General features: G+C 42.6%; 2 protein-coding genes across 5 annotated transcripts in view; both read left to right on the forward strand.

The window, feature by feature from the left end:
• The window catches only part of LOC121554951 (nck-associated protein 1), a 68,065-nt gene extending 52,812 nt beyond the window's left edge, over window positions 1–15,253 (forward strand). For all 4 annotated transcript variants that reach the window (XM_041868662.2, XM_041868661.2, XM_041868663.2 and 1 more), the window contains 11 exons: window positions 323–541; window positions 1,471–1,601; window positions 1,973–2,070; window positions 7,119–7,212; window positions 7,484–7,566; window positions 8,417–8,497; window positions 8,702–8,795; window positions 11,728–11,844; window positions 12,139–12,248; window positions 13,903–13,992; window positions 15,061–15,253. In XM_041868662.2, the coding sequence (XP_041724596.1) occupies window positions 323–541; window positions 1,471–1,601; window positions 1,973–2,070; window positions 7,119–7,212; window positions 7,484–7,566; window positions 8,417–8,497; window positions 8,702–8,795; window positions 11,728–11,844; window positions 12,139–12,248; window positions 13,903–13,992; window positions 15,061–15,177 (1,234 nt within the window). In that variant the 3' untranslated portion in view covers window positions 15,178–15,253. The remainder of the gene's footprint in view (window positions 1–322; window positions 542–1,470; window positions 1,602–1,972; window positions 2,071–7,118; window positions 7,213–7,483; window positions 7,567–8,416; window positions 8,498–8,701; window positions 8,796–11,727; window positions 11,845–12,138; window positions 12,249–13,902; window positions 13,993–15,060) is intronic.
• A 4,213-nt stretch (window positions 15,254–19,466) lies between these two features.
• Window positions 19,467–23,479, forward strand: LOC121555047 (secreted frizzled-related protein 3-like). The gene is made up of 6 exons (XM_041868821.2): window positions 19,467–20,351; window positions 20,522–20,560; window positions 20,715–20,774; window positions 21,096–21,161; window positions 21,522–21,726; window positions 22,047–23,479. Exons 1-6 carry the CDS (start codon window positions 19,892–19,894, stop codon window positions 22,186–22,188), a joined length of 972 nt encoding a protein of 323 aa, XP_041724755.1. The 5' UTR covers window positions 19,467–19,891; the 3' UTR covers window positions 22,189–23,479.
• The last annotated feature ends 303 nt before the right edge of the window (window positions 23,480–23,782 follow it).

The raw sequence follows: 23,782 nt of genomic DNA on the forward strand, positions 1-23,782 counted from the left end.
AGAAATATGGAAAGGTTAGGGAAAACAATACAGCCATTGTTGAACATTGTTGAAGAGTCGCCCAAACTCCCTGGAGTCCATGTAACTAACAGTAACAGGGATCATTTGCTGTTGTAAAAAGGGCTTTATAAGTACATTCGAGTGATTGATAAATTGATTGATTGATCCCTATTATGCCTGACCTTAAACGTTGGCTCTGACAGTCAAATATATCATTATTGGACATGATGAATGCCCTCTCTGCATCTCTGTCAGTGAATTACAAAGAATTGTTCATCATGCCCTAGATTGACTGATGGATCCTGTTTTGTTCCTTATCTAGGTCTATCGTGGGGATGACCATGTATAACCAGGCCACCCAGGAGATAGCCAAGCCGTCTGAGCTGCTGACCAGTGTCAGGGCCTACATGACTGTGCTCCAGAGCATAGAGAACTATGTTCAGATAGATATCACCAGGGTGTTCAACAACGTGCTGCTGCAGCAGACACAACATCTGGACAGTCACGGAGAACCAACCATCACCAGCCTCTACACCAACTGGTGAGCCCTAACCCCTTAACACCCTAACCCCTTAACACCCTAAGCCTTAATCTTAACCCCTGAACTCCTTAACCCCCTAACTCCTTAACCCCCTAACTCCTTAACCCTAACCTCCTAACCCCTTAACACCCTAACCCCTTAACACCCTAAGCCTTAATCTTAACCCCCGAACTCCTTAACCCCCTAACTCCTTAACCCCCTAACTCCTTAACCCCCTAACTCCTTAACCCTAACGTCCTAACCTCCTAACCCCTTAACACCCTAAACCCTTAATCTTAACCCCTGAACTCCTTAACCCCCTAACTCTTTAACCCCCTAACTCTTTAACCCCCTAACTCCTTAACCCCCTAACTCCTTAAACCCTAACCTCCTAACCCCTTTAACCCCCTTAACCCTAACCCACCATCACCAGCCTCTACACCAGGGCTGTCCAACCCTCTTCCTGGAGATCTACTGTCCTGTACATTTTCAGTCCAACCCTAATTTAGCATATCTGATTCAGCTAGTTAAGGTCTTGTTGAGCAGCTAATAAGTAGAAGCAGGTGTGTTACATTAGGGTTGGACTGAAAACCCACAGGACGGTAGATCTCCAGGAAGAGGGTTTGGCAGCCCTGCTTTACACCAACTGGTACAAGCAATACATTCACAAAACAATATAAATGTCCTCTTTCTACCTGTCTGTGAATAACAGATTTGGGCCTTGATTCAAACAAATGCAAGTGAATGTCCTGTGCACTGCGATTGAGTTTGAATGGGGATTTCTGCTTGAGCCAACATCCGTGGTGAACGTGATCTCTGTGAACATCTGAGAAATTGCCTTAAAGTATATTGCAGTGTGCAGGTTGTTAATCTGGATTGGTTTGAATCCCAGCCTTGATCATGCCTTCCATTCAATCACACAGCCACCATACATTCTCTCTGTACTACAGGTATCTGGAGACCTTACTGCGCCAAGTGAGTAACGGACACATAGCTTACTTCCCAGCCATGAAGGCTTTTGTCAACCTGCCTACGGAGAACGAGCTCACCTTCAATGCAGAGGAATACTCTGATATCTCAGGTAAGCTTAATTAGTTATACTGTCCTTTTAGACACCAATATACTTTTATGTTACTGAGAGTATGAGTCTTATGATTTACTATCTAGCATATTTAAACAGTGCTTGTTTATAGCCATAGCTGTGTTGGATGACAGAAGGAATCACTGACAGAACATTTCCATCATCTTATGTCGGAAAACAAAAACACATGTATGTTGAACATTTGTGGATGTTCATTTGACAATAAAGCACCTTAAGTATACAGAAGATGACAGAACATTTCCATGAGCTTGTGTTGGATTAAAGCAGAACACCAAATTTCCATTGGACATTCATGGACATTTATTGGACAATAAAGTCATCTTATTCCTATCTTCTTCTCCTCTTCTCAGAGATGCGGTCACTGTCAGAGCTGCTGGGGCCCTACGGGATGAAGTTCCTCAGTGAGAGTCTCATGTGGCATATCTCCTCCCAGGTGGCTGAGCTCAAGGTGAGGGGTCACAGGGGCCATGGAGGTCAAGGGTTAAAGGTCGCGGGCCAGAGGTAATCCAGGGTTAACCCAGGGCAGGCTTGGTCATGTTCATTAGGGCACACCGCGTAGCAAAATGTAAATGAAAATACGCTTTTTTTTTATTGGTCCAAATAGTCCCACCCCAATTTAGGACCACTTTGTTCCGTTTGGTGCCTAATGAACACGACCCTGGTTTCTCGCTTCTCTAATTCTTAGTGTGCATCCAAAATGAGACCCTATCCCCTATATCAGGGGTGTCAAAATCATTTTGCCCGAGGAGCCGTATTTGGTCTTCAATGAAGTCCAGAGGGCCGCACTGATTCTTTTAAATATTTCCTTGCCAGTGAGCTGGACAGTCAAGAAACTGTATGAATATAGGTCCATTATCATTTCTACAGCGTTTCGATTTGGTTTTACTCATTTTAAAGAAATAGATTATTATTATTTATTCATTTTTTTTTAAACTCAAACCACCCACGGGCTGGATTAGACCTGTATGTTTGGCACCCCTGCCCTATATAGTGTACTACTTTTGACATGGGCCCTATGGCGGTCTCCTATGGGATCTGGTCAAAAGTAGTGCACTATATAGGTAATAGGGTGCCATTTCAGATACTTCCTTGTATGAGCCAATAGGGGTTAGAGGCTCTTTCCAGAAGCTGAGTTTTCCCCTGGAAACAGAACCAGACCCACAGCGGAGCAATTTTGTTGTTTCTTCATTATTCCTTAATGAGGTGTTTCCCAGAGCAGAGGCCTTGTGGGTTACTGCTAACCTCTTACTGCTGACTGACTGACGTTGGATCAGGTTCCCTACCCTCACAGAATTTTTGGTAACTAATAAGAATTATATTTTAAAAAGAGGACCATGGAATTCTGTGGGGTCAGCAAAATATTTTTGATTAGATCTTACACTGAACAAAAATATATACTCAACATGCAACAATTTCAAAGATTTTACTGAGTTACAGTTCATATAAGTATATTAGTCAATTGAAATAAATCCATTAGACCCTAATCTATGGATTTCACATGACTGGGAATACAAATATGGTGTTTGGTCACAGAGGTGCGTGGATCAGAAAACCAGTCAGTATCTGGAGTGTGACTACCATTTGCTGGATATTGGCGGGAACTGGAACACGCTGTCGTACACGGCAATCCAGAGCATCCCAAACATGCTCAATGGGTGACATGTCTGGTGAGTATGCAGGCCATGGAAGAACGGGGACATTTTCAGCTTCCAGGAATTGTGTACAGATCCTTGCGACATGGGGCTGTGCATTATAATGCGGAAAAATAAGGTGATGGCGGCGGATGAATGGCACGGCAATGGGCCTCAGGATCTCGTCACGGTATCCCTGTGTATTCAAATTGCCATTGATAAAATGCAATTGTGTTTGTTGTCTGTAGCTTTTTTATTTAATTTTTTTTATTTAACTAGGTAAGTCAGTTAAGAACAAATTCTTATTTACAATGATGGCCTAGACCGGCCAAACCCGGACGACGCTGGGCCAATTGTGCGCCTGGAATCGAACCAGGGGGTCTGTAGTGACGCCTCAAGAACTGAGATGCAGTGCCTTAGACCTCTGCGCCACTCAGGAGCCCAGTGGTTATGGTATGGGCAAGCTTATGCCTGCCCATACCATAACCCCACTGCCACCAGCAAACCACTCGCTGACACGACGCCATACACGCTGTCTGCCATCTGCCCGGTACAGTTGAAACCGGGATTCATCCGTGAAGATCATACTTCTCCAGCGTGCCAGTGGCCATCAAAGGTGAGCATTTTCCCACTGAAGTCGGTTACGACGCCGAACTGCAGTCAGGTCAAGACCCTGGTGAGGACAACGAGCAAGCAGATGAGCTTCCCTGAGATGGTTTCTGACAGTTTGTGCAGAAATTCTTCAATTGTGCAAACCCACAGTTTCATCAGCTGTCCAGGTGGCTGGTCTCAGACGATCCCGCAGGCCGGTTAAACGTACTGCCAAATTCTCTAAAATGACGTTGGAGGCAGCTTATGGTAGAGAAATGAACATTAAATTATTTGGCAACAGCTCTGGTGGACATTCCTGTAGTCAGCATGCCAATTGCACACTCCCTCAAAACTTGACACATCTGTGGCATTGTGTTGTGTGACAAAACTGCACATTTTAGAGTGGCCTTGTATTGTCCCCAGCACAAGGTGCACCTGTGTAATGATCATGCTGTTTAATTAGCTTCTTGATATGCAACACCTGTCAGGCTGATGGATTATCTTTGCAAGGAGAAATGCTTACTAACTTGTGCATCAAATTAATGAGAAATACGTTTTTTGTGCATATATGCAACATTTCTGGGATCTTTTATTTCAGCTCATTAAACATGGGACCAACACTTTACATGTTGCGTTTTATATTTTTGTTCAGTATACAAGACTGGGACAAAATGGGTTTATGGTAAGTGTTAGGAAAGCAGCTAGCCAGCCTATTGATAAACCTACATCTGCACCAAAATTACTTCTAATAGACGTACTGAACATACGTAGACCTCTGCGTTCCGTGGCATATTATTTGGATAGTGTTGCACTTTAGAGCTGCAAAGTCTCTTTGATTAGATTTAATCTAACTGGGATGAAAAGGTACTATGGTTAGGACCAAAATCAGTGCTTATAGATATGCATTACATGACACGCATGTCTTTGTTAGTGTTGCAAAACTGTTGTGGAAGAGTTCTTGTTGGAATGTCATTTACTTAAAGAATGATGATCAATGTTAGATTATTTTATCGCCGCAGACTAACAAAATATTTTGAATGTTTTTTCAAACGGGTCTTTGGATTATAATATAATTGGTTTGTTTAGTCCCTAGAGCACACATTAGTGTGTCAACGTAGCTCTGGCACATATCTATGATTTTCTAACATGCGAACATTTCCCTCCACATCTGAATGCAATTTGTGAAAAGAAAATAAGTTTGGTATCTGATTCACAATCAGATGTAGGAATGAAGCTTTGGTTTTATTCAGTCTCTGTACACACCGAGCCGTGGTCATCAAATTACGTTTTTGGCGAATACTCTCAAAGCAAACTGAAGGAATGGACGACATGTGAGGCATTGCGAGCGGCGCACATGACTGTCTCAACATTTCAAAAACAATCCTTTGGCTCGTTGCGCCAAGACACCATCACTAAAAATGATACGCCTCAAATTGTTTTTGACTGCATCCCAAATGGCACTCTATTCCCTACATAGGGCTCTGGTCAAAAGTAGTGCACTATATAAGGAATGGGGTGCCATTTGGGACACATACGTTGTAAGATCACAGCATAGTGCAACATCTGGTGATGGTAAGGGCCTTTTCCTGTTGTTCGAACGAAGGGGGAAGTCTTTGGAATTAGGAGCCCTAGTTAATTCCCCAAATAATCCCCTCACAGCTCAGGTCTCTCTCTATCTCTCTATCTCTCTATATATACAATGCATTTGGAAAGTATTCAGACCTCTTGACTTTTTCCACATTTTGTCACGTTACAGCTTTATTCTAAAATGGATTAAATTGTTTTTTTCTTCCTCATCGATCTACACACAATAACCCATAATGACAAAGCAAAAACTGGTTTTTAGAAATGTTTGCAAATGTATTAAAAATATTTTTAAAAGATCACATTTACATAAGTATTCAGACCCTTTACTCAGTACTTTGTTAAAGCACCTTTGGCAGTGATTACAGCCTCGAGTCTTCTTGGGTATGACGCTACAAGCTTGGCACACCTGTATTTGGGGAGTTTCTCCCATTCTTCTCTGCAGATCCTCTCAAGCTCTGTCCGGTTGGTCGGGGAGCATCGCTGCAAAGCTATTTTCAAGTCTCTCCAGAGATGCTCGATCGGGTTCAAGTCCGGGCTCTGGCTGGGTCACTCAAGGACATTCAGAGACTTGTCCCGAAGCCACTCCTGCGTTGTCTTGCTCCGTTCATCTTTCCTTCGATCCTGACTAGTCTCCCAGTCCCTGCCGCTTAAAAACATCCCCACAGCATGATGCTGCCATCACCATGCTTCACCGTAGGGATGGTGCCAGGTTTCCTCCAGATGTGACGCTTGGCATTCAGGCCAAAGTGTTCAATCTTAGTTTCATCAGACCAGAGAATCTTGTTTCTTATGGTCTGAGAGTCCTTTAGGTGCCTTTTGGCAAACTCCAAGCGAGCTGTCATATGCCTTTTAATGAGGAGTGGCTTCCGTCTGGCCACTCTACCATAAAGGCCTGATTGGTGGAGTGCTGCAGAAATGGTTGTCCTTCTGGAAGGTTCTCCCATCTCCACAGAGGAACTCTGGAGCTCTGTCAGAGTGACCATCGTGTTCTTGGTCACCTCCCTGACCAAGGTCCTTCTCCCCTGATTGCTCAGTTTGGCCAGTCGGCCAGCTCTAGGAAAAGTCTTGGTGGTTCCAAACTTCTTCCATTTAAGAATGATGGAGGCCACTGTATTCTTGGGGACCTTCAATGCTGCATAATTTTTTTGGTACCCTTCTCCAGATCTGTACCTCGACACAATCCTGTCTCGGAGCTCTACGGACAATTCCTTCGACCACATGGCTTGGTTTTTGCTCTGACATGCACTGTCAACTGTGGGACCTTATATAGACAGGTGTGTGCCTTTGCAAATCATGTCCAATCAATTGAATGTACCACAGGTGGACTCCAATCAAGTTGTAGAAACATCAAGGATGATCAATGGAAACAGGATGCACCTGGGCTCAATTTAAAGTCTCATAGAAAACGGTCTGAATACTCATGTAAATAAGGTATTTCTGTTTTTTATTTTTAATACATTCGCTTTGTCATAATGAGGTATTTTGTGTAGATTCATTAGTTAATTAGTTAAAAAAGTTAATTTAATCAATTTTAGAATAAGGCTGTAACGTAACAAAGTGGAAAAAGTGAAGGGGTCTGAATACTTTCTGAATGCACTGTATGTACTGTAAATCTCCCTATTCCTGTTCCCCGCTCTCATTCCTACTCCTCTCCCTGTCTCCCTCAACTCATTATTCTCCTCTTCAGAAACTGGTGATGGACAACGTTGAGGTTTTGACCCAGATGAGGACCAGCTTTGACAAGCCTGGAGAAATGGCTGCTCTGTTCAAGAAGCTCTCATGTGGGTACTCTCTGTGTATTTCTATTGGACTGGTCAGTCTTGCTATGCCAGACAGACACTAGGCTCAGTGCTGCCAAGGGCCAAATAAGCAACAGATACATGAAACACTCTCCCATAAATAGTACTGTTCTGCGTACAGGCCTTTGGTTGTGGCTGCTGAAGAGCAAAAGTGACATAACATAACACCTAAATCTTATTTGCTTACCTGTAAAAATTACTAGAGACGTCAGTTGTCTGTGAGGCTCACATGTTCTTTGTCTTGGTGTTACAGCAGTCGACAGTGTTCTGAAAAGGATGACCATTATCGGCGTCATCCTCTCATTCCGATCCCTGGCTCAGGAGGCACTCCGAGATGTAAGTCGGCTCTTTAAACCCCCTAAAAGTCTAAGCCTTTGGGGGGGGGGGGGGTCTTCTAAGCTAACATATGGATCATTTAGCTATTTGATTTTGAATTTTAGGACCCCTGTAGGTATAATAAAAAAATACTGCTATAGCCCATAGAAACACATTCATAACTGGCAAAACAAAACCCAAAAAAATATCATAACGAATAAGGTTTTAAAGTGTCGATCCTATATCTAGGAGATATACAAAAGCTCCGAAATTATTTTTTACATTTTTAACACATATTTAACCCCTTTTTTTGGGGGGGGGACAAAACTACTTCCATTCATTTTTTAAAAACCGTACCAAGTTACCTTCAGACGAGTCCTGTGACACTTGTGGAGGTCGTAGAGCAAAACGGAGAACACCATCTTGTTCGTGAGAATCTCCCCTTTCCATGTGGGGTCATATTAGTTTGTAGCCCAAACAGTTTGGACGCTACAGACAGAAGTTGGCACATTGGCGGGGGTCGTAGAACAAAACGGAAAACACCATAGTGTTCGTGAGAGGCCGACTTGGGCGGATGCAGTGGATTGTGACGCAGCCCATGCAAAAAAACTGATATCTCTAGCTTAAACAGACAGATTTGTATCTGGATTCTTTTATTATGGTAATTGGATTGACGCACGGGTGCATCAATCAACTCTAGGGGGTTAACTTTCCCCCACTGATTGGCATCATGTATTGACACAATACACTACACAATTATCTTGCGTTGTCTCAAGCTGGTTTCTCACATTTCACCCTGTGCTAAAATTAGTTAAATCTAATATTTCTGGCTTAGTATTGAGGTAACACATTATTTTCTTCTTGTCAACAGGTGTTGTCATGCCACATCCCATTCCTGGTGAGCTCAGTGGAGGACTTCAAGGATCACATTCCTAGAGAGACCGACATGAAGGTGAGAGACACAATAGGACCTTTAAATGATGCTTTATGAGGTCAAGGTTGTGAGTTCAGTTCCCACAAGGATCACATACACTGGGCTGTAAATTGCTTTGGATTAGAGCATCTGCTAAGTGGCATATATTATTCATACGATATATGAATGGCTGTTTTGTTTGAAGCAGACTGATTCTCTGATGTCCTGTATGTTGATCATTAGGTGGCCATGAACGTGTATGAGCTGTCCTCTGCAGCAGGCCTGCCCTGTGAGATAGACCCTGCCTTAGTGGTGGCCCTCTCCTCCCAGAAGTCAGGTGAGATAGGACGCGCCATACACTGCTGCATCACAACTGTTACATGGAAGTCCATTTCTCTGTACGCACCATTGTTGAGGACGTCTCTATGATTGTGTATTCGATGAAATGATTGTTGAATAATGACTAACTGTAACAAGAACACATGCGAACTAGTTTACTGCACATCTTGGATTTAGTCAATCGTCCATTTACAATTTTAATTTTGAATGTTTAGTTGTTGAGCTGAAATTATGATGACTATCAAATGCCTCATAGCCTGAGTTACATGTCCAAACACTGTGTAAAGGGATGACTGATTCACTGTTGAAATCTGTTTGAAAATAAATCTGTTAATAATGGCATAGAGAGAGAGAGTTGGACAAGCATTAGAACTACATTCCACTCTGTAGTCATGTATCAAAATCAATGTTTTCATAAATGAAAAATAAATGCATGTCCTGTCAATATTTCATAATCGCAACAGATATGCCAGGCTTTGTTTAGGTAATGTTTTAACACCTCAGCACCCCTGAGGGACGTGTTACTTAACAGGACATGTTGATGCTTATACACACTGGTATTAGGTTGTCAAGTCATGCAGCCTGCAGCCATATCCACAAAGTGCAGTCCAGTCCATATGTGCATCCCTTCACTTTTTCCACATTTTGTTACGTTACAGCCTTGGATGAAATTATTTGTTTCCCTCATCAATCTACACACACTACCCCATAATGACAGGTTTTTAGACATTTTTGCGAAATGATATATATACAAATATAAATAAGTATTCAGACCCTTCACAATGAGACTTGAATTTGAGTTCAGGTGCATCCTGTTTCCATTGAAAAATCCTTGAGATTTTTATACAACTTGATTGGAGTCCACCTAGCCATGAGGTCGAAGGAATTGTCTGTAGAGCTCCGAGAGGGTTGTGTTGAGGCACAGATCTGGGGAAGGGTACCAAAACAATTCTGCAGGATTGAAAGTCCCCAAGAACACAGTGGCCTCCATCATTCATAGATAGAAAAAGCTTAGAACCACCAAGACTCTTCCTAGAGCTGGCCGCCCAGCCAAACTGAGCAATCGGGGGAGAAGGCCCTTGGTCAGGGAGGTGACCAAGAACCCGATGGTCACTCTGACAGAGCTCCAGAGTTCCTCTGTGGAGATGGGAGAACCTTCCAGAAGGACAACCATCTCTGTAGCACTCCACCAATCAGGCCTTTATGGTAGAGTGGCCAGACGGAAGCCACTCCTCAGTAAAAGGCACATGACAGCCAACTTGGAGTTTGCCAAAGGCACCTAAAGGACTCTCAGACCATGAGAAACAAGATTCTCTGGTCTGATGAAACCAAGATTGAACTCTTTGGCCTGAATGCCAAGCGTCACGTCTGGAGGAAACCTGGCACCATCCCTACGGTGAAGCATGGTGATTGCAGCATCATGCTGTGGGGATGTTTTTCAGCGGCAGGGACTGGGAGACGAGTCAAGATCGAGGGAAAGATGAACAGAGCAAAGTACAGAGAGATCCTTCATGAAAACCTGCTCCAGAACGCTCAGGACCTCAGACTGGGGCGAAGGTTCACCTTCCAACAGGACAATGACCCTAAGCACACAGCCAAGACAACGCAGGAGTTGCTTTGGGACAAGTCTCTGAATGTCCTTGAGTGGCCCAGCCAGAGCCTGGACTTGAACCTGATCGAACATCTCTGGAGAAACCTGAAAATAGCTGTGCAGTGACGCTCCCCATCCAACCTGACAGAGCTTGAGAGGATCTGCAGAGAAGAATGGGAGAAACTCCCCAAATAATAATATAATATAATATGCCATTTAGCAGACGCTTTTATCCAAAGCGACTTACAGTCATGCGTGCATACATTTTTGTGTATGGGTGGTCCCGGGGATCGAACCCACTACCTTGGCGTTACAAGCGCCGTGCTCTACCAGCTGAGCTACAGAGGACCACAATACAGGTGTGCCAAGCTTGTAGCGTCATACCCAAGAAGACTCAAGGCTGTAATAGCTGCCAAAGGTGCTTCAACAAAGTACTGAGTCTGAATACTTATGTAAATGTGATATTTCCGTTAATAAAAAAATAAAAATATCTAAACCTGTTTTTGCTTTGTCATTATGGGGTATTTTTTGTAGATTGATTGAGGGGGGAAAAACAATTTAATCCATTTTAGAATCCGGCTGTAAAGTAACAATGTGGAAAAAGTCAAGGGGTCTGAATACTTTCCGAATGCACTGTATGTCCCAAATGGAACCCTATTCTCAGAGATTCCTCTGTGTGCATCCCAAATGGCACCCTATCCCCTATTTAGGTGTCTGGTCAAAAGTAGTGCACTATATAGGGAATAGGGTGCCATTTGGGACGAAGCCACTGGCTCTGCTCAAGTTCCCAGCCTCTCTCTGTTGCTCTAAGGAAAATACTGAATAACATTGCTTTAACTCTGTCAGAGCCATTAAGAGCCCTGCAGGCCTTTTGGCCAGCGATTACATTTCTATTATGCCCCTGCTGTTCTTATACAAACCTCTGTTTTAATATCAAAATAGTTATCAACCCTCAACTTCGTCTCCTAGGATGCAAATGGCACTCTTTTCACTATGTAGTGCACTACTTTCGACCAGGGCCCATAGGGGTCTAGTCAAAAGTAGTGCCATATAGGGAATAGGGTGCCATTTGGGAGGCACTCCTACCCCACATAGTTGAATAATCTCCCAGTGTTGTCCTGTTAATATAAATTACAGTTAATTATGGAGCCTTATTGCAGTTTGTCTTGGCTAGAGGGTCTTCGTGTTCAGATAATATCCAAACTGGATCCCCCCGATTTCCCCCAAACGGCTATTTCTTTCATATTTTTTTTCTCTATGTCATGATGCCAAGATAAAGACGTGCTGTCATGGTCATGGTGATGGTTTGTTAACGGACATTTCCTTTCTTTGGTAACAGAGAACATCAGTCCTGAGGAGGAGTACAAGATAGCGTGCCTGCTGATGGTCTTTGTGGCAGTCTCTATGCCCACCTTGGCAAGCAACGTCATGTCCCAGTATAGCCCTGCTATTGAAGGTACCTGTTCTTAGATAAATGAAGCAAATGTTCTATGTACATTTTAAGTATATTTGTTGTTATACTTATTGATATGGTTCCTTCATAATAGTCCTTGTTAACAGCGCTGTGAGATAATAAGATGTTTTAAGTACATTTTATGTTCATTTGTTGTTACATGTATATGGATTGATGTGGTTTAGTCCTAATGGTCTCAAGTTAACATTGTAGAAAGATATAGTAGATAGTTTTACCCGCAGTGTTTAAAGATATAGTGGAGACATTAATGTATTCTTGTCTGTTGTCCTTTCACAGGTCACTGCAACAACATCCACTGTCTGGCTAAAGCTATAAATCAGATCGCTGCAGCTTTATTCACCATTCACAAGGGCAGCATCGAGGACCGCCTCAAAGAGTTCCTCGCAGTACGTTTTATAGTGATAGTCCATTTGGTTTATACCACACATTTCTCTTCACCCTTTTATTTATTATAAGCAGCTCTCTTCTTTCATTTGTTTTATATTTAATCTCTCTGGTGGGTTTTCCAAAATGCTAGAGAGGGTATGCATCCCAAATAGCACCCTATTCCCTATATATAGTGCACTTATTTTGGGCCCTGGTCAAAAGTAGTGCAGTATTTAGGGAATATGGTGCTATTGGGATATATCCTGGGTCATGTAAGAATTTATTACACACAGCATGAGAGGAGGCAGGATATTTATTTTATTTCATTTTTTATTTTCAAGACCGGGATTGATAAACATTAATGTTCCATGAACCTTCTGTGATTCTAAATCATTTTTTATTTTAATATCTGAAATGAGTTTTCTTGGATGACTGGGGCTTTTTCTGCATCGCTGAGGAGGAGGGTACAGCACACCACCAACCTTGTTTTCCCCTCTGTGTTTCCATTGGAATTATTCCTCATACAGTGTCGTCTCTTACTTTGTATTGCGCTCCAATAATGTATTACTACAACGGTGTTAAAATATTTAATGCTGTCTCCAGTCTGATACCATGTGAGATGCAGCCCAAGCCCCATCCTCTTTGAAACACTGCAGTGTTTAGTTCAAATCCAAGAGGAAATTTGACCCATGTGTAAACGCTGAACCCACAAGGCAAGGTTAGAGTGGTAAACTGGTGGTTTGGGATAATTCATATCGACTGTGTTATAGACTTTAAATGTCTAGTAACGTTGTGCTTTAAATGTCTAGTAACGTTGTGCTTTAAATGTCTAGTAACGTTGTGAAACTGATGGAAAGAGACACAAGTGCTTCTATACCTTTTTTAGGACCAGTTTCCCCAGACACAGATAACTCTTAATACAGGACAACAAGTTTGAGTTTGCTGTTTAGTTCAGAACTAGGATTAATCTGTATCTGGGAAACCGGCCCTCCGTGTGAAAGTTGTTCTTAAAGTTTTCTCAGGTGCAGCTTCGTAATGTCTAGAAACATTGTGAAAAGACACCATGCTTCTACACATTCAGTGTTAAAATTTACATTTTACATTTGGAGTCTTGTACTCGTACTCCTGAGTGGCGCAGTGGTCTAAGGCACTGCATCGCAGTGCTAACTGTGCCACTAGAGATCCTGGTTCGAATCCAGGCTCTGTCGCAGCCGGCCGCGACCGGGAGACTCATGGGCGGCGCACAATTGGCCCAGCGTCGTCCAGGGTAGGGGAGGGAATGGCCGGCAGGGATGTAGCTCAGTTGATAGAGCATGACGTTTGCAACGCCAGGGTTGTGGGTTCGATTCCCACGGGGGGCCAGTATAAAAAAATAAAAATATATGTATTCACTAACTGTAAGTCGCTCTGGATAAGAGCGTCTGCTAAATGACTAAAATGTAAATGTAATGAGTCATTTAGCAGACAATCTTATCCAGAGCGACTTACAGGAGCAATTAGGGTTATGTGCCTTGCTCAAGGGCACATCGACATTTCGGTTACTGGCCCAACACTCTTAACCGCTAGGCTATCTGCTGCTCCATTTTTAAGTTGTTCTTAAAGCTGATAGTTATTTCCCATTCTTCTACACAGTCAGTTGAAACTGATTTAAACTGTTCTTTCTCTCCCGTGCAGCTTGCCTCCTCCAGTTTGCTGAAGATCGGCCAGGAGACTGACAAAACCACAACAAGGAACAGAGAATCTGTCTACTTGCTCCTGGATATGGTGAGTCACATACAGTATGGATGAGTCCCAAATGGCACCCTATTCCCTATATAGTGCACTACTATATAGGGCCCTATAGGCCATGGTCAAAAGTAGTGCAATATATAGGGAATAGGGTGCCATTTGGGATGCAGATAATGTTCTATTTTAACCCTTTATTTAACCAGGAAGTCCCGTTTAGGTCAGAATAAATATTTCCCAAGGGAGACCTGGGAAATTAATTTAGGAGAGAAGAGAGTCCTATACTATAAGTTGATGATACTATATCAAACCGAATTACTAAGAGTTGCAGTTTCATAAAGTTAGGCTTACTTTAAATAAGGATTTCCATAGTACAAGTAGATTGGAGTTTTACTGTATAGCACTTGAACTTTGAACTTGACTTACATTATGACTAAGCTAGCCATCATCTAACACGTTGTCACATCATCTAATTATCATCTAGCCATCATCTAACTAACACATGTAATATACCAGTTTGTTCCAAGGTCAACGTTCTCACTAGGATCTGGCCAGCCCAAAGCAGAAAGAAAACAAAGAGAATCTCAAACCTTTCTACTGGAAAATGAACACAGCACTATCGTCTTTCTGACTGTGTTGAAAATGACATGCAGTCATGCATACACATGTATGGTCTTTTGATCAGAGCGACTTACTCATTGGTCTGTGGGATTTTCTTTCCTTTGAAGAATAATCTACAGGAGGGTGGTTGTTGAATAGAAAGACAACTGTAATGGAAAGAAGGAAGAATCAGCCACAGTCTTTATCCTGCAGTGGGAACTGGCATAGGATAGAACACACACACGGACGCATGGAGGCACGCACACATAATATAGAGAACAAGGCGAGATCACAAAAGTGTGATTCAACTTCCGCTGCGTCCCAAATGGCACCCTATTCCCTATATAGCACACTAATTTTGACCAGAGCCGTATGTGGGTCCTGGTCAAAGGTTGTGCACTATATAGGGAATAGGGTGCCATTTGGGATGTAACCTATGTGTAACTTTGTTCTCACTGTGGTTATTTTTGGTTGTATCCTTATCCATCCATGTGTTTTCTCTACCAGATTGTGCAGGAGTCCCCGTTCCTGACCATGGACCTTCTGGAGTCCTGCTTCCCATATGTGCTGCTCCGTAACGCATACCACGCCGTCTACAAGCAGAGTGTGCCTTCCTCCACCTGAGAGCCCTGAGAGGAGGTGAAAAGAGGGTAGAGGAGAGAGGAGGGTAGAGGAGAGAGGAGGGTAGAGGAGAGAGGAGGGTAGAGGAGAGAGGAGGATAGAGGAGAGGCTAGAAAAGAGAGCCTAGTGAATGGAGGAGAGGAGAGAGGCTGGCGGGAGAGAGGCTAGCGAGAGAGGAGAGGAGAGAGGCTAGCGAGAGGAGAGGAGAGGCTAGCGAGAGAGGAGAGGAGAGAGGCTAGCGAGAGGAGAGGAGAGAGACTAGCGAGAGGAGAGGAGAGAGACTAGCGAGAGGAGAGGAGAGAGACTAGCGAGAGGAGAGGAGAGAGACTAGCGAGAGGAGAGGAGAGAGGCTAGCGAGAGGAGAGGAGAGAGACTAGCGAGAGGAGAGGAGAGAGACTAGCGAGAGGAGAGGAGAGAGGCTAGCGAGAGAGGAGAGGAGAGAGGCTAGCGAGAGGAGAGGAGAGAGGCTAGCGAGAGAGGAGAGGAGAGAGGCTAGCGAGAGGAGAGGAGAGAGACTAGCGAGAGGAGAGGAGAGAGACTAGCGAGAGGAGAGGAGAGAGACTAGCGAGAGGAGAGGAGAGAGGCTAGCGAGAGGAGAGGAGAGAGACTAGCGAGAGGAGAGGAGAGAGGCTAGCGAGAGGAGAGGAGAGAGACTAGCGAGAGGAGAGGAGAGAGACTAGCGAGAGGAGAGGAGAGAGGCTAGCGAGAGGAGAGGAGAGAGGCTAGCGAGAGGAGAGGAGAGAGGCTAGCGAGAGGAGAGGAGAGAGACTAGCGAGAGGAGAGGAGAGAGACTAGCGAGAGGAGAGGAGAGAGACTAGCGAGAGGAGAGGGAGAGAGGCTAGCGAGAGAGAGAGAGAGAGAGAGAGAGGCAAGCGGGAGAGAGAGAGGCTAGCGGGAGAGAGAGAGGCTAGCGGGAGAGAGAGAGGCTAGCGAGAAAGGGAGAGAGAGGCTAGCGAGAAAGGGAGAGAGAGGCTAGCGAGAAAGGGAGAGAGAGGCTAGCGAGAAAGGGAGAGAGAGGCTAGCGAGAAAGGGAGAGAGAGGCTAGCGAGAAAGGGTGAGAGAGGCTAGCGAGAAAGGGAGAGAGAGGCTAGCGAGAAAGGGAGAGAGAGGCTAGCGAGAAAGGGAGAGAGAGGCTAGCGAGAAAGGGAGAGAGAGGCTAGCGAGAAAGGGAGAGAGAGGCTAGCGAGAAAGGGAGAGAGAGGCTAGCGAGAAAGGGAGAGAGAGGCTAGCGAGAAAGGGTGAGAGAGGCTAGCGAGAAAGGGAGAGAGAGGCTAGCGAGAGCGAGACTAACGAGAGAGAGAGGCGAGAGAGAGGCTAGCTAGAGAGAGGTTAGAGAGAGGTTTTGTCTGGAGCCTCAGCATGCAGAGAGTGAATAAGACAACACCAGGGGCCTTATGTATCAAGATTCTCAGAGTAGGAGTGCTGATTTGAGATCAGTTTTGCCTTTTCGATCACAATTAATACGATTTAGTATTTTATTTGGATCCCCAATTAGCCGTTGCTAATCTCTTCCTGGAGTCCGAACAGGAAACAAAACACAACAAATAGAATACATTATACACTACATAATATAATACAATAAATACTGTCTCTTCACGGTCGCCATCGTGCTGTAAGGTGTTCTTTTATCCGTTTTTTAAATCTGGTTGTATTGCTAGTTTGAGTTACCTGGGGTGGTAGAGAGTTCCATGTAGTCATGGCTCTATTTAATACTGTGTGTTTCCCAGCCTCTGTTCTGGACCTGGGGACTGTGAAGAGACCTCTGGCTGCATGTCTTGTGTGGTACCAATGAGTGTCCGAACAATGTGCCAACTGCTTGAACAGACAGTTCGATACCTTTAACCATCAACACCTCGCACAAAGACTTTGAGCCAGGAGAGATTGACATGCATACCACTGACATTCACCCTCTGTGTACATTTTAAGTGCAATACGTTCTGTTCTGGACCAACTGCAATTTTCCTAAAACCTTCTTTGCCGCACATGACCACACAATTGGGCAGTAGTCCAGGTGCGACTAAACTAGTAGGACCTGCCTAGTTGATTTAGATGTCAAGAAAGCAGAGCAACTTCTTATCATGGACAGACCTCTTCCCATTTTAGCAACCATTTAGTCTATACGTTTTGACCATGACAGCTTGCTATCTAGGGTTACATCCAGCAGTTACATGGACAGGGGGCGACCTGATCCTAGATCAGAACTCTGAGACGCTTGATACATGCAGGCAGCCCCAGAGCCCTGTACTGAGAATAGAAATATATGTCTCTGGACAACATGAGTCTTATATGATGATATGACCATTGTGGGTGTGCCGTGTTTCAACTTCAGTCTTAAAGAAAACAAAAAATAATATTATTGGTTTTGTGGGATCAGGGTTTTTCTTTTCACACAGTTTTATGAATTAATCATTTGTTTACTTAAATGAATCTGATGTAAGCTTTGTTGACAATGATCAGTGGCACACTACACACTACTACTTAATTACATTTTTGAATACTGACTTACAATCTTTCAGTTTCTAAATATTGAATGGGTTAAAAAATGTAACACTAAAATTGCTATTATGGGTGAAGTATCGCAATGTGCAAAACTAATTGCAGATTTTTGGGGAAATGATGATACACAGTTATTCTATTCACCATCATCTGTTGGTAATTACAGTATGTGTATCTTTGTGAATTTGTGTTATTTACATTCTTGTGTTCTTTTGAGATATTTGCCAAACTGTTGAAACCATAGCATTTTATATTATTTGGAGCTAAGCTAAAATGTTGGTATTAAACTTAAATATTATGAAAAGTGGGAACAGATGGTTGATATTTGTATAAAGCATAGAATAATTTTTTAACTAAATGCCTCATTGGCATAACCACTCCATTGTACCTGTCTGTACGGTATATAATAAACATTCTTTCATATTTATTGAATGTTAATAAATAGCTCTCCTTTTACCACTTTTATATGTTTTCGATGTTTCAATGAACTGTGTATCCTCCATAACGTGAGAAATAAATCTTAGGCTATATCCACTTACTGGCCTAAAGTGTGATTTGTTTGACATGTTTGAATCTAAACTTCAGGACACAAACTGCACACAAAATCCCATACATACTCAGACACAGACATACTACGATTAGCCTAATCATTTTAACTTGAGTTTCCATTTGAGACATTCGTTTAGAGAAATTTCCACAAAAGTTCAAGCTATCACACTTCGCAGCCAATTGACTCACATCTGACCTGATTGTCTTCTTGTGTTATTGAGTTGGCTTCTCAGTGTATTCTGAAACAAAGGTTGCCTAGAACTTGAAGGTCTTTCCTAGAACAGTTGTACTTTTTCTATGTAGGCCAACAATGGTCTTGGTCACTTGTTTCGTGCTCTTTTTTTTTTTTTGCTGTCAGAATATTCGTGGGGAAGTGTTCCTCTGAGAATCCCGGCCGGCAGGTCATAGTGTTCAACACCCCCTCAGTCACGTGATCACACACACGATCAGTAGTTTCCCTGTTCAAGTTTGACTGGAGGAACAAATGTGAACATTCTAATAATGGCTCACGGGTAATCAGAAGACCCTTTGATCTAATACAAATCTTAAATCCTAAATCTGCTCTCTATTCCACTGGTACAGTATTTGTGAGAAACTAAATGAAAAGGCTCTTTAAGAAGCTTTCATAACAGAGTAATTTGCTCCACTTTATCTGGCCTAATTTTGCATGGGTCCAGAACTTGGGGAAATGGTAATTAATGAAATAGTGAACACTGAAATGGTGAATACCATATCTTAATTATAATGAACTATCTGACCCTATATGACCTCTTGTTCACATGTAATGTAAATAGTCCCTTTAAAATCCTCCATGCTGTTAATTGTATATACTATTTAAACACTGTGTTAGCATAAAGGATGCTATTTAACACATTCTTAATCTTGTCAGCAGCCAATGAGCCTATTAACACTCATCAAATACTATTGTGTTGTGTTTACACTAATCATTAGGCTTGATTAAAGTTGCTTGTGTACTTAGCACTGTCCTCATATGTCTTTAGTATGGTGACTTTATAAGGGTTTCATGACTGTTTACTTTTAATCCAAATAAAAATGAATAGGCCTAGCTACTGAAATAAGTTAGGCTATCTAGCCTATTCCATAATGACCATGCATTTCAAAGAAGGCTGTGGGACAAGTTCTCCAGCCCTGCTTGGTATTGGCTTGAAGCAGGAGAGGAGGAGTATCCTGGGTCAGACTGAGGCATGATGATGATGCGGAGGGGTAAAAAAGCTGGTCCCGCAGAGGGAGATCACTGCGATTCCAGCGAGCAATCACTGCAGCGCAAACAGGTCTGGGGAGGAAGGGATAGAGAGAGGGGAGCCACCACCCCAGTCCACTTCACTCCACCAGTCCACCCGCAATATGATCACACACGCGCCGATGGAATAAGCAACAAAAGAACAGTGGGAAAACTAAAGGAATCTCACGTCATCTCCCGCGAGGAATTCGATTCGAATAGGCTACTTTCGTTCCTTCTATGTGACGCTAAATTTGGACACGTCCAGGTAGACAGACAAAACTTTCGACAGCGACTTTAGGCCTATATATTTTAGGATTGCATTACCCATTGAAGTTATCCATGCCGACTTCATAACCAAGCATTGCATTTAGATTTCCATTTTATTTTTTATTTTGTTATCCTAAACCACCTGTCTGAATATAACTGAGGATGATCATGTTTTCACACGAGTTCTTCGTCTCCTTCCTCGCGGTTACCTGTCTATTTGGGATACCCAGAGCCTCCGCAGCGGCATGCGAGCCCATCCGGATCCCGCTGTGCAAGTCCATGCCCTGGAACATGACGAAAATGCCCAACCACCTCCACCATAGCACCCAGGCGAACGCAGTCCTAGCCATTGAACAGTTTGAAGGGCTTCTTGGCACTCAGTGCAGTCCAGATTTACTGTTTTTTCTGTGCGCCATGTACGCTCCAATATGCACTATTGACTTCCAACACGACCCTATCAAGCCCTGCAAGTCGGTGTGTGAGCGGGCGAAATGCGGCTGTGAACCGGTGATGAAGCGGTATAATCACACCTGGCCAGAGAGCTTGGCCTGCGAGGATCTGCCAGTCTATGACCGAGGAGTCTGTATCTCACCAGAGGCCATTGTCAAAGCAGAAGGACCAGGTAGGATAAGGGTGATGATGATTGATTCCATGGTGTATTTCTGAAATAGATATTGTGAATAAATATACCTCACATAATATAATGAGAGAGATCAAAAGGAAAAGATGATGATGATGTACAATTCTCTACAGCAGCCACTTCTAAGTCAATATTATTCCTCTCTTCCTCAGACAACCCCTACTATCAAGACCCCTCAAAATGCTCACCTGGTAAGATGCATGTGACCCTTGAACATGTTCCCAATATAAAGTGATATAAAAAATGAAACCACAGTTGCCTATTTCATTAGAGGCTACTTGTGAAGTTGATAGATTATACTGTTCTTAAGTGAAAATGTTCTCATCATAGTTATTTTTTATTCAGAATCAACTCCTGACTTTCCAAGTGACTCTCACAATGTCAACTGTAAAGGAGCCAACAATGGTAAAATAATATTCACATTTTCTTTGCTTTATCTAAACATTTGAATACTTTTGCATGGAGCTGTTTTTGTCCTAACATACTGAAAATGTAACTTTGTGTGCTTAGAAATGGATGTCTACAATATTTTTGGCTATGGAATTTAGTGCTGAAGAATCTATTCTGTACAGCATTATGTTAGAATATGATATAGATTTTGATCTCGTGTTTATCATTACATTAATTTCAAGAATGTAATACTGCTGTTCAAAAACGTGTAGACATATAGGGCGATTTCATCCCAGATGTTCTACAATGAATCACATTATCCTTTTATTGTTTCAGATCGATGCAAGTGCAAGTCGGTAAGACTGGGTCTCAAGACCTACCTAAAGAATAATTACAATTATGGTGAGTTATTTTCTGTATGATTTTCTTAGGCAATTATTTTTGCAGTTCAGAAATGAGTGAGAGAAGATTATAGAATGAGAGAGAGATAGTTACTTAGATAGCTGATTATTACAATGCATGATATTATCATTGTCCTAAAACTCTGTGGGACGGTATTCCAGACACAGATTAAACCTAGTCCTGGAGTAAAAAGCACTCTCAATGGAATCTCCATCAAAAGTGCTTTTTAGTCCTGGACTAGTCTTAATCTGTGTCCAGGAAACCGGCCCTGTATGTTCAGTAAAACAAGTTGGCTTTCAAAAGTAAAGGATCCTAAAATAATCAAATTAACTAAAATCATGTTGAATCTTTTCCTCCCAGTGATTCGTGCAAGGGTGAAGGAGATTAGAAGCAGGAATCATGATCTGAGTGCCATCGTGGAGGTCAAAGACATCCTGAAGTCTTCCTTAGTGAACATCCCTCGTGAAACAGTCACACTGTACTACAACTCTGGCTGTCCATGTCCTCCTCTCACTGCCAACGATGAGTACATCATCATGGGTTACGAGAATGAGGAGAGATCCAGGTACGTCTTTAGCCAGTCGTATTACTGTATCTCCATTGGCAACAATCAATCATGGACTAATTTATATATTATTGTGTACATCAGGGGAGCTGCCAATTCCAATTCCAAATTTCATCATTGAAAAGCAATGGAGGAGAATAGGAATTGGAATGGAACTTTCAGTTTACTTCCTGAATTGGTGGAATTGAAATGGAATTGACTCCAATCCTGTTGTACATTTTAAGGAAGGCAGTAGGACCTACTGTAGCCTACTTCCAGCTTTATGTAATGCATACCACATTGTAACTCATATGCCACCTACCTGTCTGTCATACATGTAGGCTTCTGCTCATCGAAGGCTCCATTGCACAGAAGTGGAAGGACCGTATGGGGAGGAAGGTGAGGCGTTGGGACCAGGTACTGAAGGACCAGAGCCGGGGGAACTCAAGGGGGAAAAGCAATATGCAGAGGAGCCGCCACTGATCAACCAAGACGCGTCCCTGTGCAGTGATGATAGGGTTGCAAAATTCCACTAACTTTCTCAAAATTCCAAGATTTCTGGAATCAGGAGGGAATAAGCAAGAAATCCGTAATCCTCCAACCGGGATTTCTGGGAATTTGGGGAAAGTTACCAGAATGTTGCAACCCTAAATGATGACATATGGGACAACATGTGGAGACAGAAAGATAGAAAGAAAAGTGTTTGCAGACAGAAAACTGAAATTGCACTATTGCACGTTTTTATTTTTCAAACTGTTGTAGCTGAATGTAGATAATTTTTTTAGTTGTTGCTTTGTTTTGTATTATATTTGTTTATAATTCTTTAAAAAAACGTTTTCATTCTTTTTTGGGACGAACAAAATGTTCATTTAACAGTGCTGAGTGTGTGTACAGTTGGACGAGGATTGCGAGCCTTGCGTGGGACTTGGCTGGAAGAGTGACAGTGACTGCATCCCAAATGGCACCCTATGAACTATATAGTGAACTTTATACTTTTGGCCCAGGCTCTGGTCAAAAGTAGTGAACTATATAGGAAATAGGGTGCCATTTGGGATGCACAAATGTCTTAGCACAGCGTTATGTTAGAAGCACTCTAAAGAAAAATGATGGATATTTATCTAGCAGCTAGAGACGGCACATTGGATGAAGTGGATGTCTTTAAGATACCAAAGTGCTTTCACGATGGGGTGCTCTGTTATGCTTTATTTCTTTTAAAGGAAACACAAACAAGTTGTAATCTGGCTATTTTCGACTACAAGAGGATTTAACATATTTCAAAGGAGAAAATGAACAAAGGATGAGGAGGGTGGGAGGGAGGGAGGCGGGACATATTTTTTGTCAGTATGCAAAGAAAAGTCAGAATGATCCAAGAAGACAGAGAGTATATCGACACAAAACACGACAACATTGAGCTATTGAAATAATGATTGCATTACATGTAATATGTCTCCTGGCTTAGTTCTCTCGCTCTCTCTTTGGAACAAAAAGTTTGAATAGTTTTCTTATATGTCTCATGCTTTGGAGCTCAGATGATTTGCTAATTGTCTTTCTTACAGTAGTTTTTGGTGCTTTGGGTTTTTCTAAACTGAACTGTAGATCTATACTTCTCATATACATCACTCTGGTTTGACTTCGTTCACAACATACATACAGACATGCATACATACATACATATATAAATCTATGAAATGCTAACCACCGCTCAATTGTGATTGTAAATCTGATTTGAGTGCTTTATTAAACATTGTCTGGCTGGTGTCATGTCCAACTCATACTCCATGGCTGTATGTCTTGCACATAATGTGATCAGAAAATGTTTTTATTCCAAAACAATATTTTCCTCAGCAAACACGTAGTGTACAGTATTACCCGGCCCTGTATAGCCTAACCTACTTGAAGAACTCAACCTGTCCACAATTGAAACTAAATTGACAGGACTAAACTACAACATGGGAGGCCGTGACTGGCTAGCCTACACACTTCAACATATTGAGAGAAGTTTGGTGAGGAGTCTGGACTGCACTGTAAATGAACAGGAGTAGAAGAGGAATGAAGAGGGAAGCTGTATGTATGAGTA

Source organism: Coregonus clupeaformis, chromosome 40, assembly GCF_020615455.1.
Source record: "Coregonus clupeaformis isolate EN_2021a chromosome 40, ASM2061545v1, whole genome shotgun sequence".
In the NCBI taxonomy this organism is placed as follows: Eukaryota; Metazoa; Chordata; class Actinopteri; order Salmoniformes; family Salmonidae; genus Coregonus; species Coregonus clupeaformis.

What these genes read in the sequence shown, in the direction of transcription:
- LOC121555047 (XM_041868821.2), top strand. Translation starts at nt 19,892, where the DNA reads ATGATCATGTTTTCACACGAGTTCTTCGTCTCCTTCCTCGCGGTTACC. An exon ending in CCCCTCAAAATGCTCACCTG is followed by an intron (nt 20,561 to 20,714) that starts GTAAGATGCATG and finishes TTTTTTATTCAG; the next exon opens with AATCAACTCCTGACTTTCCA. An exon ending in CTGTAAAGGAGCCAACAATG is followed by an intron (nt 20,775 to 21,095) that starts GTAAAATAATAT and finishes TTATTGTTTCAG; the next exon opens with ATCGATGCAAGTGCAAGTCG.